Source organism: Engystomops pustulosus, chromosome 3 (genome assembly GCF_040894005.1).
Source record: "Engystomops pustulosus chromosome 3, aEngPut4.maternal, whole genome shotgun sequence".
Lineage (NCBI taxonomy): Eukaryota > Metazoa > Chordata > Amphibia > Anura > Leptodactylidae > Engystomops > Engystomops pustulosus.
In genome coordinates, this window is record NC_092413.1 from 95,108,002 (window position 1) to 95,121,735 (window position 13,734).

Genomic DNA, 13,734 nt, shown 5'->3' on the forward strand with positions numbered 1-13,734 from the left:
CTGTCATTCTCATTTGAGTGACGGTCTTTGACACATTCATGCGAGTGTCTCTGACACTCTCATTCCAGTGACTGTGTTATGCAAGTGACTGTCTCTATCACTTTGTCAATGGGGAGATTAATCAGAAGTGTCTGAGAGCAGAACTGCTCTAGTTTCCCATGGCAACCAACCAGAGCTCAAGTTTCATTTTCCCACAGCTGTTTATAAAATTACAGCTGATCCCTAATTGGTTTCCAATCCCCCTATTTCTGTATCCCTATCCATCTTACCTCACAATGGTAAGAAGGTAGTGCAAGCCTGTGTTATTCTTCACAACTTCATTCGGATTCACAATGTTGCTTCAGATGGTGAACTGGAGGGTCAACATCCAACAGTGTCTAATCCCCTGAACAACATTCTCCAAGGAAGACCCTTGACTGTCAGGACTGTTTGTTTGTGAGAAGTTTGCCTCCTACTTCGTTTCTTCAGAGGGTGCAGTTCCCTGGCAGATGGATGCTATTAATGGACGTTGAGGCTCTGGACTATTAGATTAGCTTTTTTATAATTTTTTTTTTGTTTGGGTAGTTTAGTCATACCTCCCAACATTTGTGAAAGGGAAAGAGCCCACACCCCCAATCACTCCCTGGCTACGCCCCAAATTTTAGCCATATTATAATAATAAAAATCATCTCAATTAAAAAAAAAATAAATTATCCTCTTTGGGATTTGAACCGAGAACCTGCAGTGTCCATGAACAATAATGACACAGCACCTCAACCAACTGAGCTATGACCTCTGTGATTATCCAGGTGTAGAATTTTGGTAACTAAGAACTATGACTACTGTTACACTGTGACACAGATCTAATGCCTTGGTATATAGGGAGGGATCTTCTCAGAAATTAATATTAATATGTAATTATTGAGACTATTATTATTATTGAGATGATTATTATTATTATTATTGATATGATTATTATTATTTTTACTATTATTAATAATCATCTCCATAATAATAAAAATAATAAAATTTATAATAATAATAATAGTCTCAATAATTACAATAATAACCTCTGAGAAGATCCCTCTCTATATATCAGGGCAGTAAGTCTGTGTCACAGTGTAACAGTGGCAGATAACACTTCTCTAAGTTACCAGAAATCCTCAGCTCCGTATCACTGGGCTTATAGCTCAGTTAATTAAGCTCCTGTCTACAATGCAGAGGGTCCCAGGTTTGAATCTCAGCCTGGGCAAAACTTTATTTAATTTAATTAAATAAAGAGCTTGTGTCTGGGGAAGCCCTGGAGACCATATATGGACAGATGCTGATCTGAAGCTGATGACGTGTTCCCTGCTCTCTCCGCTAACCCGACACTTCTCTGAAAAGGATTCCCTGCCCGATGTCTGCTCTGGGGAACCCTAGGAGATGCAGTGACCATATATGGACAGATGATGATCTGAACCTGATGATGTGGTCCCTGCTCTCCGCTAAACCGACACTTCTCTGAAAAGGATTCCCTGCCCGATATCTGTAGAAGCCATTCCCGTCTTCTGTCTTCTCTAACTTCGTGCTGGGCACCGCCATGTTTTTCTCCCAGGCGGCGCCTAGTATGACGTCAGCAGCGGAGCGTCATACTAGGCGCCGTCCGGGGGAGAACAATGGCGGTGCCCAGCACGAAGTTAAAGAAGAAAGAAGATGGGCACGGAAGCCAGAAGAGGGTGGGCGCGGACATCGGGGGAGCAGCGCTGTACCTCGGGGCCACCAGAGGGTGAGTATATAAGTTTTTTTTTTTTTTTTTTAATGCAGTGCAGGCTGTATACTAGTGGGGGCAGTGTTGTATACTACTTGGGACTGGCTGTATACTACTGGGGGCAGTGCTGTATACTACTGGGGGCAGTGCTGTATACTACTGGGGGCAGTGCTGTATACTACTGGGGGCAGGCTGTATACTACTGGGGGCAGTGCTGTATATTAGTGGGGGCAGTGCTGTATATTAGTGGGGGCAGTGCTGTATATTAGTGGGGGCAGTGCTGTATATTAGTGGGGGCATTGCTGTATACTAGTGGGGGCAGTGCTGTATACTACTGGGGGCAGGCTGTATACTACTGGGGCAGGCTGTATACTACTGGGGGCAGGCTGGCTACATACTGGGGCGGGTCTGTGATCAATGCTTTCCCACCCTCGGCTTATACTCGAGGTTTTCCCAGTTTTTGGTGGTAAAATTAGGGGTCTCGGCTTATACTTGGGTCGGCTTATACTCGAGTATATACGGTACATAAAACAAAAAAAAGGTTACAATTCAAAAAACTCCCTAGAGAATGCCCTCATAGATGCCTGGCTATGCGATGGGCCTTCATACCCAGTGTGCTATCTTGCAGAACGAGGAGGGCTGGGAGGTAGTTGGCCTCCAGCACACTCTCGGTGCGGGTCCTGGAAAAGACCCACCTCATTTTTTGAAAAATTAGCAAAATGGCAAAAAGTGCCGCCTTGCAATTTGCCTTGTCCTCCCTTGCCACATTTTTTAATTCGGGCAACATTGCCCTCAAATAGACATCTTCAGACGTCTTCACGTCGCTGACACAATTGTTCCAGCACTTCTATTAATGTTGCATTTTTGATTAAACGGAACCGGTACAAATTATAATTTGTCCTGCAGATAAGCCATGATGTAGCTAGGTAAACTGAAAAATCTAAAAGATATAGATTGTGGAAAAAAACGGGCAGATATGCAAATCCAAAGAGTTAATAAATTACACCTGTATTTATGAAACAGCAAGAGACACTTTGATAAATTTGGTTTAGCAGAAGACTGAAGAAGTCGTCTAAGGATACATACTTTTTTTTGCCATCTTCTGGCACTAATAAGTTGTACACAGCATTGTGTATGGGGGCCGGAAGGTTGTCGGGTTCGGCCGGAAGCTGAGTCCTGCGCTGCTCCGGCGGCCATGTTTGTTTACATGGCGTTCAGACCGGAGTGACTGCAGCGCTGGATACTGGAGGGCACCGGAAGGTAAGTAGGACTTTATTTTTTTAAGCAGCCCTCTCCCGGCCACCTTTAGTTTTTTTTCCAGAACTCGGACAACCCCTTTTATTTTTGTTTATGTTACAAAATGGCAAAAAAGTGGCATTTGGGTGCTATTTTCTGTTACAGGTTTCAACACTGGGAATAACCATTATTATATTTTGATAAATCAGATCTTTTGAGAAGCAGCGATACCCAATTATTTAATTTTTCTTCTTTATATCAGATCTAGGGAAAGAGGGGGGTTTTGAACTTTTTTTTTTTTCAACTTTTTTCATTTACTATTTTTTGCAGACCCCCTATGGTACTTTAACCCCTGTCTGTTTGATCCTATAAAGTACAGTATGGAAGTATAAGTGCATTTTGCACATGATCTGTTACAATGTGCCAGATCTTCATAAATGACGCAGCCTTGGGTCTTATTAAGATGTCATGGTAACGACTCGTCACTCCCTGATGATGTAACACAGAGCAGTGCGGAAAGCCACCAGTGGCAATCGAAGGGCCAGAATCAATCACTACTGGTTTGTATGGAGAGGGCCCAGCCCATGAGCCCTCTCCATACTCTTGTAACCGACACGTCACAAACTATTATGTCACTCATTGTTAAGGGGTTAAGACTGGCCTTGGAAACACATTCTATTTCTGTCCATATTTGTAGCCTGTTTCACCCAATAGAGGTCCATGGAAAAATACTAATACCACATAGGTGTCATCTGAATGTCATCTGTATTCATAGATCAGTTGTTGGGTAATACAAATCAAGTGAGAACAAGCCAATGATGTATGATGAAACTGTATGGCCAAGGACGTATGTGAGGATGTACAAGAGGGCTATCACTTTGGATCTGTGGCACCTAGAATCTCACTTCTTTAAATGTTAATATCTACGGTTCCCTGACACCTAGAAACACAAAGCTAATTACAAATGAGAAAAAGAATTCAAAGGGAAAAAAAAGTGTTTCTAGGTGCCAAGGATCCAAAGTTATAGGCCTCTAAAATGAGCCCCCATCCCTCCAGCTTCTTATCCAGCAGACTGTAGGAAGAATTTGAAGGAGTGTGCAGAGAGGAGCTGTTCACAGCTCAAGTAAATATTGACTTTATATGTTGCAAAATTTTCATAAAGGATGTTAAACCGTAACTGTTAACTTACTTAACAAAAAATAGTTTTAGCACAGCTGGAGAGAGCCTTTGACAACGATAGCTATATCATGCCTCTGGCTTCTTCCTATCCTGATACCTAGCCTGATATATCTATCAGCCCTGATATCTGTAATTTCCTCTCAGATTTTCCTGTAGCCGGCGGGACTTCCTGGGTGCTACATCAGCTAAGGGCAGTGGGCCAAAGCACTGAGAGCATTAACTTCAACAAACAGCCCACCTAATAAATAAGGACACAGAATCAGTGTTACAGCTTGAACAGAGATCTAGTGCACAGCAAGGCGGGGAAGGCACAGACCTGATTGCACGTAATACTGGATCTCTGCATCATGGTCAGAAATGATCATACATTAATCTATTACACCACCAAAAAAAGATATATTACAACATGTCCATCTACACTATAAAACACATACATAGAAATAAAAAATGAATACATCGCAACATCACAGTATGAGCACACACATTATGTATTAGTATATATACTCCTGTACAAAGAGGTTTCACTGTATACATTCTGTGCAGGATCTGATAACCATTCATTATAATTGATTAAGAGCCTGACCTCTGTGTTTACTTGTGCTGCACTCAGATTTCCACACATACACAATTCTGCTGCATTCAAACACAACCAGCTCTGCTACATTCCATTCCTGCAGCAATATAAAGACGTCCCCCTTGTTACTGGATGACCTGAAGCATGTTATCAGTCACATGCTTATGACATCACTCAATGTCCTGGAGAAAAAGTGAAGGCTGAAAGTGAAGACTGATATTCTCCTGCACCTAGCAGACTACTAATCGGCAGCATGCACCTCTCCTAGTGCCCCTCCCAACAAGATCCAACCAACGTCCTCTGTACAGATATGGATTTCTATGGCAACCAATATAACCAAAGTGAGAGCAGCCAGGAGGGCAAGGAAATGACCCTTCTAAAAGGTAACAAGCTGCAGATAGCTAGTGAGAGTAAATCAGACAATTGCTTTTATTAAAAAGTGATCTAAAACTTAACTTTTACTGAAAATCTCATAATATATACAAACGTAGTAAGATACACAATAGCTGCTGCTATGCAGAATCCTTAGTGCATGAACCCCATCTAGGAGAAAAATAGACAACTGCAAAACATGAGCTGGGTGGCCTAAATGAATAAAGTTTCACATGACAGAATAAAGGCACTAGGCTCACCTTGAATGCTCAGCAGCATAAGTCATCAAAACACACTATCCGTCTTCCTTGAGCACGACGTATGTTCATTAGTTTTGTCTCAGACGAGAAGTGTCAGAGTGCTCGTCCAGAAAGAAGACACATCGTGTCTTTAAAGAGTGGAGTGGATAGGTGAATATAGGCAGGGTAAGATAGGACTTATGGATGACAAGAATGGGGTCAAGATGACAATGTCACTCTTCCTGGTATGCTCTAAGTCCAACTTCTCTGATACCCTGAGAACCTAACCTCGGAGTCGTGGTCCTAATTAGCCACAACCCCGACAGGAACCTATCCCAGGCTGGATAGCCCTATTAAACAAGCCTACACAACCGGATTGGTTCCAGTAAAGGAATCAAGGAGAATAAGCGTCTGGTATGCGGTTATGGACAGTATTTCGTCCTATAGACATTTAGTGAAAATGTATTAAAACACAATGAAACCTGTATAAATTTGGTAGCACCGCGATCGTACCGAACCAAAGAATAAAGCTGAGGTGTTATTTGGAGCGCACAAAGTCGTAAAAACTGAGCCCACAAGAACGTGACGGTTTCTTTCAATTTTTCCACATTTGGAATTTTTTTTCAAATTCGCAGTACACGGCATGTGTACACAGAAAAATGAAAAAGTCATGGATTTTTGAAGTTGGAGAGCGAGAAATGAGCAAATAACCCTGCGTCCTTAAGGGGTTAATGCAGAGTTAGGGTGGTTTCACATTGACGTTTATTTTCACATCAGTGCTTTGCACTAAACTCATTTTGGCTTATGGACACAGATTTTTCTCTTACTAGCTCCAGTGATTTGTCACTGATGTCTTACTGAACCATTCTTTTCAATGGGCTTTTTCACACTTCAGTTTTTTCCACTGATCTAATGTTGTCAGTGAACACAAAAAGATAAGGGTTCTAAACTGCCAACTGATCAGTGAAAAAAACCGAATTGTGGAAAAAGTATCAATGCAAAATCACTGAAGACAGGAAGAAAGAAAAAAAAAAAATCTGTATGTGTCCATAAGCCAAAATAGGTTCTGCGAAAAATCACTGATGTGAATAAAACTTGCAATGTGAGTCCACACCAAGGGTCTGTCAAAACATGCATGCCTGTTTTGAAAACGCATCAGTTTTAGACCAGTTTCAATTAAGATAATTGGTCAAACCTGTCAAAAAACGGATCAGTTATTTGACGGACTGCTTAAAAACGGGCCAAAAACGTGTTCAAAACACCACGTGTCCCACGTATGTTTTTGAGACCTCTAGGGTACTTTAAACCGAGAACATCATATTCTATTGTAGTATATGGTGTTTTAACACATTTGTTACATACAGCCTCAAGTCTTTGTAAGACTTGAGGCATTATAGAACAAGAATGCTGAAACCAGAGGCCGTCATGGCAGCCGATTCCTGATTATGACACAGGGAGCAGTGATCAAAAACAAGATGGCGGCAGCCATGTGCCACTGGCAATCAGTGTCATCACCCATGATTGGTGCAAATCATTTGTATTTGTATGACAAGTGTTCAACCTAGGATCACGCTAACAGCCCCATGCTGTAATAGTACATCATGGAGCATCAAATTTGAAATTAAATTTAAAGAGGTTTACTTTCAAATGATTGGTATGGTTTGTGCAAGAATTACAGTACATATTGGAAATTATATTCCATCCATTCGCTAGATCTCTGCTTGTCGTCACGCTAAAGTTTGTGTACGTCCAATGGACAGAAAAATTTTCCATGACCATAATATATCACACAGCTCTAGTGACTGACAAAAGCTCATGCACCTGTGCATCATATAACCATGGACAGTTTTCCATCCAATGTAAGTGAATCTAGAAGTTTTCTATAGAAAATAAAAGCAAGCAGTGATCTAGAAAATCCTAAAGTAAATTGAAAAAAAAAAAAAAAAAAAATTTAACAATTTTCTTACAATCCATAACATTTACTAAGAAAACAACCCTTTAATCCCCTAGTGACAAGGCCTGAAATGGCTTTAATGACCATGGAGAATTTAGCTAATTTTTGTATGTGGTGCCACTTTTTAGGACACATAGGGCTAGTTCAAACAAAAATGTAAGACTAAGGCTAAATGCACACTGCCGTGAGCCCACCGCACCGTAGCACGGCGGGCACACGGCAGTGCGGAGAGAGGAGGAGGGGAGCGCAGCTCACCCCCGCCCCTCTCCATAGCAATATATGGCTGCGGCGCTGTAATATGGGAAAAGATAGGACATGTCCTATCTTTTCCCGGGCTACGGAGCGGTACGGTGCCACATGTGTGCTGCGCCGTGAGCCAATAGAAGTGTATGGGGGACGTATATCGGCCGCATATACGCCCCCCATACTGTAGTGTGAATGTAGCCTAAAATTGTATTTGGGGTTAAAAGTGGAAAAAGGCTGTTTGTAATTTATAGTATGTTTTCAAATTTAAAGATTTAAGAGTATCTACCAGAAGGATTAATGACTATTCAAATGAGCCTAAGGTTCTCCAGGCTCTATAGGTGATAAGAGGCTGAAGCCCTGCAAGCTCATTTGCATACAGTCCTTGATCCTGGTGGTAGATGTCCTTTAATTCCCTATTGTTTCAGTTTTGATTTTTAACATGTAGTCTTGTGCAAATGGGTATAGTGGGGGATATTTACATTTCCTAATAAAAATATAATATTTTGAGGGTTATAAACAGTCAGAGGTCCTAGAAGAACTCCAGGAGGCATTTTCACTGCTTTCTTTGAAAAGTGTACCCCTGTATCTGAGGAATCTGTAAGAGCCTCAGTGCAAGGGAAAACTACCCGGTGTGAGCGCTGATGCAGTTCAGAGGTGTACTGGCTCTGATTAACAGCAGCGCTAATTATCACCTTAGACCTGGCACAATGCTATGGAGGAGTGGAGAAGAGGTAATAAACCACATTCCTCTTAACAGAAGAGAACTGCGACTCCTAGAGGCGTCGCTGCAGACTCAGAACCTGAGCCCGCTGAGTTCTGAAGAGTTCACCGGTTCCAAAGTTATGACTCCCTAGAATTTATGGTTTGCCATACACACAATGTAGAACATATTCAGATCTCAACACGTGAAGCATGGCATTCAGCCTTTTTTACCAAGTGCCTCTAACAGCAAACAAATTGTCCTACAAGCATCTCAGAGGAATAGGGTAACAGTTGGTAATTCTCTTCAGCAAGTTCAGAAGAGGGAGCCAAGTTCTCACAGATGCCGCCAACTACTGCCCTAGGCCAGCTGCAACAAACATGAACACTGTTTGCTAATGTGCCGTCAGATGCCACAGGCTGAACACATTTCTGACACAAGGACTTGCAGGCACAGCCCTAGGGATCAGAAGGGTCAGTTTCCATTCTCTGGACAAGTTGGTCCATAAGATATTGGCCCTGAGGGACAGCCCCTCAAAAGCATGGCCAAGGAGGGAAAAGCAACTTCTCCCAGTCACCTGCACAAGTCTGTTCTTGCATTGTGATAAACAACGGGTTATAGGAAAAAAAAAACTCACTGGGCCACATTTCATTAACTCTCATCTACCTTTATGGAGAGTTGCAATTCTTAGATCTGGGTTTTTTCTCCTCGCAGTGAAAAGCCAAGATAAAGAATAACCATTTTAATACCAACAACTGGATATTTACCCATGTAAAGCCAAGAGTCAAATAAGCCACAACACTATTCAAGTTCATAACTTTTATTCAGATGTTCATTTCTTGCACTTGAAGTATTCTTCAATAACATCCTTGGCCTGAGATTCCTTGCCATAGTCCTAAGAGAAGAGAATTCAGTTAGCCATCTTTAAAAAGGATTGTGCATTACACTTCCTGGCTACAAGTCTCTGCACCAGTTTTTTTTTTTTTTTTTTTTTTTTTTTTTTTTTTAGGAACCACAGAGCTGCAATGAGTGCTCCATAATAATGGCTCAAAATCTCCCCCCCCCCCCCCCCCACTAAAATGGAACCTACCAGCATCTTTTTATGGTTAAGGACTGGCTTCGGAAACCTTAAGCCATATCATTTCCAGCAGCACGACTGCCAGAGCAATGTGCCTTAAGATATTAGGAACACAACAGTTAATTTAAAATGGTGCCTCTGCTACTATGGGATAACAAAACCCCGTTAATGCTATTATGCAGAGAAGAGGGTGCTGTGAAATCAGTTATACTAAAAGTACAGCTACAGAGCAATACTTTGAATACTAATCCATATTCACTGCCCTGTAACTACCCACCACTGTATAGGTTTTTATGATCTACACCGCTTATTTGCACAGATGAATGACTGCCACAGCTCAGACGAATTGGGTAACATAGGCTTTTATCCTCACAACATTCAGTAGAGGGAGCCAAGTTGTCATCATGTACAGCATTTCATGAACTCAGTAGTTTAGCACTTTGGAAATTCTTTGTTACTCAAGATTGATCTGATGCTCAGCACACAGAAACCTAGCAGCATCTTTTTATGGTCAAGGACTGGCTCCAGATATCGTAAGCCATATGGTTACCAGCAGCATGATTGCTGGAGCAACAGGCTTTAAACTGTTGTATTCCTAATATCTTAATTTAAATTGATCCCTCTATGCCACCATGGGATAACAAAACCTTGTTGTTAATGCTCTCATGTAGAGCAGAGGGGGGCAATACTTCTATGAAAGCCATTTTCACAGCCCTGCAACTGCCGATATCTGTTTGATACAGGTTTGTATGATCTACACAGCCATAACCAATTTTTGTGCATCAATAACCATCTGTCTTTGGTGACCTCCAAAGTTTGCAAGAGGATCTACCTGTACCCTCTTACCTTGACAACCACACAGCTGCAGCCCACCACCTTACGGGGCTTGCCTTCTCTGTCGATTTTACAGAGCCCAACCCATTCACCTAGCTTCTTGCTGTCATCAACCTGCAAGACAGAATCCTTACATTAGTATGCACAACCATGAAAACCAAGCAGTCAACCCATGACTGCTGCAGCTCAGACAAATTGGGTAACATAGGCTTTTATCCTCACAACACTCAGTAGAGGGAGCCAAGTTGTCATCATGTACAGCATTTCATGAACTCAGTAGTTTAGCACTTTGGAAACGCCTTCAGTTACTTACCTTAATGAGATTGATCTGATGCTCAGCACACAGAGCCTCGACTAGTTTTACGTACATCGGCTCATCACAGTTGGAAGCCAGGACACACAGGTGAGCTTGGCGTCTGGAATACAAGAAACATCTCATAATATCTGAACCTTCCCCCGTTCCTTCAAACATCTGATAACAGGCTTGTCAGTTAAGATTTTGACACTCATACAGAGTGAAGGGGATTCCGACATTAAAAATCATCCTCCAAGCCCTATTGCATTTACAAAATATACAAAGACACTTGTGAGTCAGTTGGAGTAAAAGGAAAAAACATCCAACTTTGACTGAAGTTCATATTGGGCCAATGCAAAAGATCTCAAACTAAAGTGGCATTCATTAATGTATAAGCCTTCTATTCAGACCTGTGCAACTTTAATAGTTTGGTGTACAGAGCTAACAATTTTTTTGCAGGTTGATGTTCTCTTATACATTTGATAATGGTATGGGTTTAATATTTAGTGCATGGAATAATTTTTATAGATTAATATTCCTCATGTCCAAACATATGTACCATTTTTAGTTTGTGTTCTGGGGGAATGGCAAATTGACTTATTGAATGCCTCCCCAGGGTAATTTAGACCAATAGCGACTGCTAAGGGAGATGCCACACATGGAGTCTGTTCAGTTTAAGCATGCTTTTTTAAACTGACTGAAAATGCATGCTTACAAACTGATCAAAAAACCCACGTGTGGCATCACCCTAAGTCAGTGATGGCGAACCTTTTAGTGGCCGAGTGCCCAAACTACAACCATGACTCACTTATTGCAAAGTGCCAACACAAAAATTTAATTTGTGGTTTATACTCCCTGCTCTGTCACAGCTTTTATTCATCAGCACCCTGAGGATACCAATTAAGCAGAAAATAGAAGAAATTTGGATGATCATTGTAGCTTTCCTCCAGGGTCCCATAAACAGGAAGAATTGTCAGGGCCAGAGCAGGAGCTACAATGATAATCCAGATCTGCCCCCCGCCACTCCTCCAGTAGTCCCAGGTAGTGCTGCCACATTAAAATAGCTCCATGCACAGCAAATCCTGGGCTGTCTGGGACTGCAGGATACATGGAGTCATCTCTGGTGATGGCCTGAGTGCCCACAGAAAGGGCTCTGAGTGCCACTTCTGGCACCCGTGCCATAGGTTCGCCACCACTGCCCCAAGTGATAGGCTTGGAAACTTGTCAGGTTTCCAGGTCTGTCTTTAGTACCCAATGACGACATTTCTGATCAGCAGCCATGCTTAGTCACAAATGCAGCAGAGACCGGCTAGCCTCCCTGACTACACCACTGATAACAGGCAATTGATATTAAATTCTTGAGACATGTACAGCTAGAAGGAGCAGACCATGTGTAACCGCAGGAACCATAGAACAGCGATTCTTACAGTCCATTACAATGTCCAGAAGACCTACAACGGTTGTGTTGCTGCAGTTTACCTGCAAGTAACGTACTCAAAGCTTAAAGGGATTGTCCACTTTCAGCAAACTTACATGGTTTGTTTAAAGAAAAGTTATCCAGTAAAACAATTCATACAGAAAGTATATTGAATTGTATATCTGCTTGGTGTCCTATAAGCAGCTTCTGTTTTATTACAGTGGAAAAAAAAAATTCAACCATGGTCACAGATGCACAGCTAGTTATAACAGCGGATTACTGCGATAACAACAAGTCGTGTACCTGTTTGACATGACCAGGGACAGATTTCTATCCAGTGGAAGTAAACAGCAAGCCAAGAACTAAGGAATTTATACAAAAAATACTGGAAGATTGTACAACTTCTTTACAGAAAACATCAATTATGTGCCGAAAGTGGACAACTCCTTTAATGTTTCATAGGAATCATATAACAAGAAACCTGTCAGTGTTTAGGATGCCGATGCCCCAAGACCCTTCATGCCCACTGCTTGGTGATGTCTGGCCTCTCCTACCCAAGGAGAATGACAGATTAAATGGTGGAGATGAGAAAATGTGCTTCACCTGACACTGAACAGTTTATAGAGGTGGCACAAGGCCTCAAAGGTACTCCAGATTACATAAACTTTGGTAATTATAGCTCCCAGCAGACCTGTCCCCCTATAGTACATAAGCGCCATGGTACCTACTTGTCAAGAGCCTTGGCGGCTTCCCGGATGCCACGGGCCAGGCCATCATGGATAAGTGCGGTCTTGAGCACTTCTTGAAGAGCGGTGTTTATATCCAGTACACCTCCAGCAGAAATGCTGAAAATAACACAATTCATTAAGCACAATACTGACTGGGGTGCACATAACAATACCCTAGGGTGTGCAATACACTAATGTGAAGAGATCCACCATCAGGTGCACCAGGCTGCGGCCGCAGGCTTGTCAGTCACATGCTGTCACTCATACAGAGTGAAGGGGATTCCGACTTAGTACAATATCATCACCCAAGCGCCGGCCGACCACCACAAGAACACACATAAGGGACACTCACCCTTCCTCGGCCATCCTCGATGTCTAATGGATCTTCGGCGTTACCGCGCTGTAATAAAGACACAAACGAGAAGCGTTAGCCGCGCTCATGCCGCCGCCACTGCTCCCGGCTTCAGGGAGGGCGGGATGGCGAAGATAGCCAAGAGATTGTCATGTGTACGGACACAGCGCTCTGCTCCGCCATCACTTACCCAATATGCACCACTGCATTAAGGAAAGAGAAAGCCATGTGTGCACGTCACGTATTTATAGCTCGCGAGGCGCAGCTCCGCCTTGCGTGAGGTTAAAGGCTAGGAGACGTGCTGACGAGGAGACCTCATCCGCCATACTTTCTGTGGGCAGACTGGCATTATGCCTTTATTACTTGCGATAGTATAGCGTTTCCATGAGTATTTAGTCATTCTTGATACACTAGTGTAAGCACTGAAGGGGTATCCCATAACACAAATCCCTTGGCCACAGAATGTTAAGGGAGAGTCTGTCAGCTGTGGCCCTGGTGCCTCCAGCTTCCATTACTCCAATAAAAATCCCAACTTGTAATAAATGGAAAGGGAAGGACAGAACCAGCTTAAATGACACCCTGTAACCCCCATTTAACCCCTTTAGGACTAAGCCTATTTTGACCTTATGGACACAGCCCCATTTTTCAAATCTGACATGTGTCTATATTACAAAATATGTTATTTTGTTTTTATTCTTAATGTTGCTTTCAGGGGAATACCCCTTTAACGGTTGTGTTTTGTAAATGTAATGTAGCAATGTAATCAGGCAAATTTACTCAGCTGTTGTATTGATTCATTCA

General features: G+C 42.3%; 1 protein-coding gene and 3 non-coding genes across 4 annotated transcripts; all 4 read right to left on the minus strand.

Moving 5' to 3' along the window:
• Positions 1 to 9,033: 9,033 nt before the first annotated feature.
• RPS12 (ribosomal protein S12) lies at positions 9,034 to 13,231 on the minus strand. Its single transcript, XM_072141508.1, has 6 exons — positions 13,124 to 13,231; positions 12,934 to 12,981; positions 12,582 to 12,698; positions 10,455 to 10,557; positions 10,154 to 10,255; positions 9,034 to 9,124 (listed from the first exon to the last, which is right to left on the minus strand). Exons 2-6 carry the CDS (start codon positions 12,945 to 12,947, stop codon positions 9,062 to 9,064), a joined length of 399 nt encoding a protein of 132 aa, XP_071997609.1. The 5' UTR covers positions 12,948 to 12,981; positions 13,124 to 13,231; the 3' UTR covers positions 9,034 to 9,061.
• LOC140123296 (small nucleolar RNA SNORD100) lies at positions 9,637 to 9,720 on the minus strand. Its single transcript, XR_011854625.1, has one exon. It is a non-coding gene; the product is annotated as a small nucleolar RNA SNORD100 (small nucleolar RNA).
• Positions 10,320 to 10,403, minus strand: LOC140123295 (small nucleolar RNA SNORD100). The gene has a single exon (XR_011854624.1). It is a non-coding gene; the product is annotated as a small nucleolar RNA SNORD100 (small nucleolar RNA).
• On the minus strand, positions 10,624 to 10,694 carry LOC140123287 (small nucleolar RNA SNORD101). The gene has a single exon (XR_011854616.1). It is a non-coding gene; the product is annotated as a small nucleolar RNA SNORD101 (small nucleolar RNA).
• Positions 13,232 to 13,734: the final 503 nt, after the last annotated feature.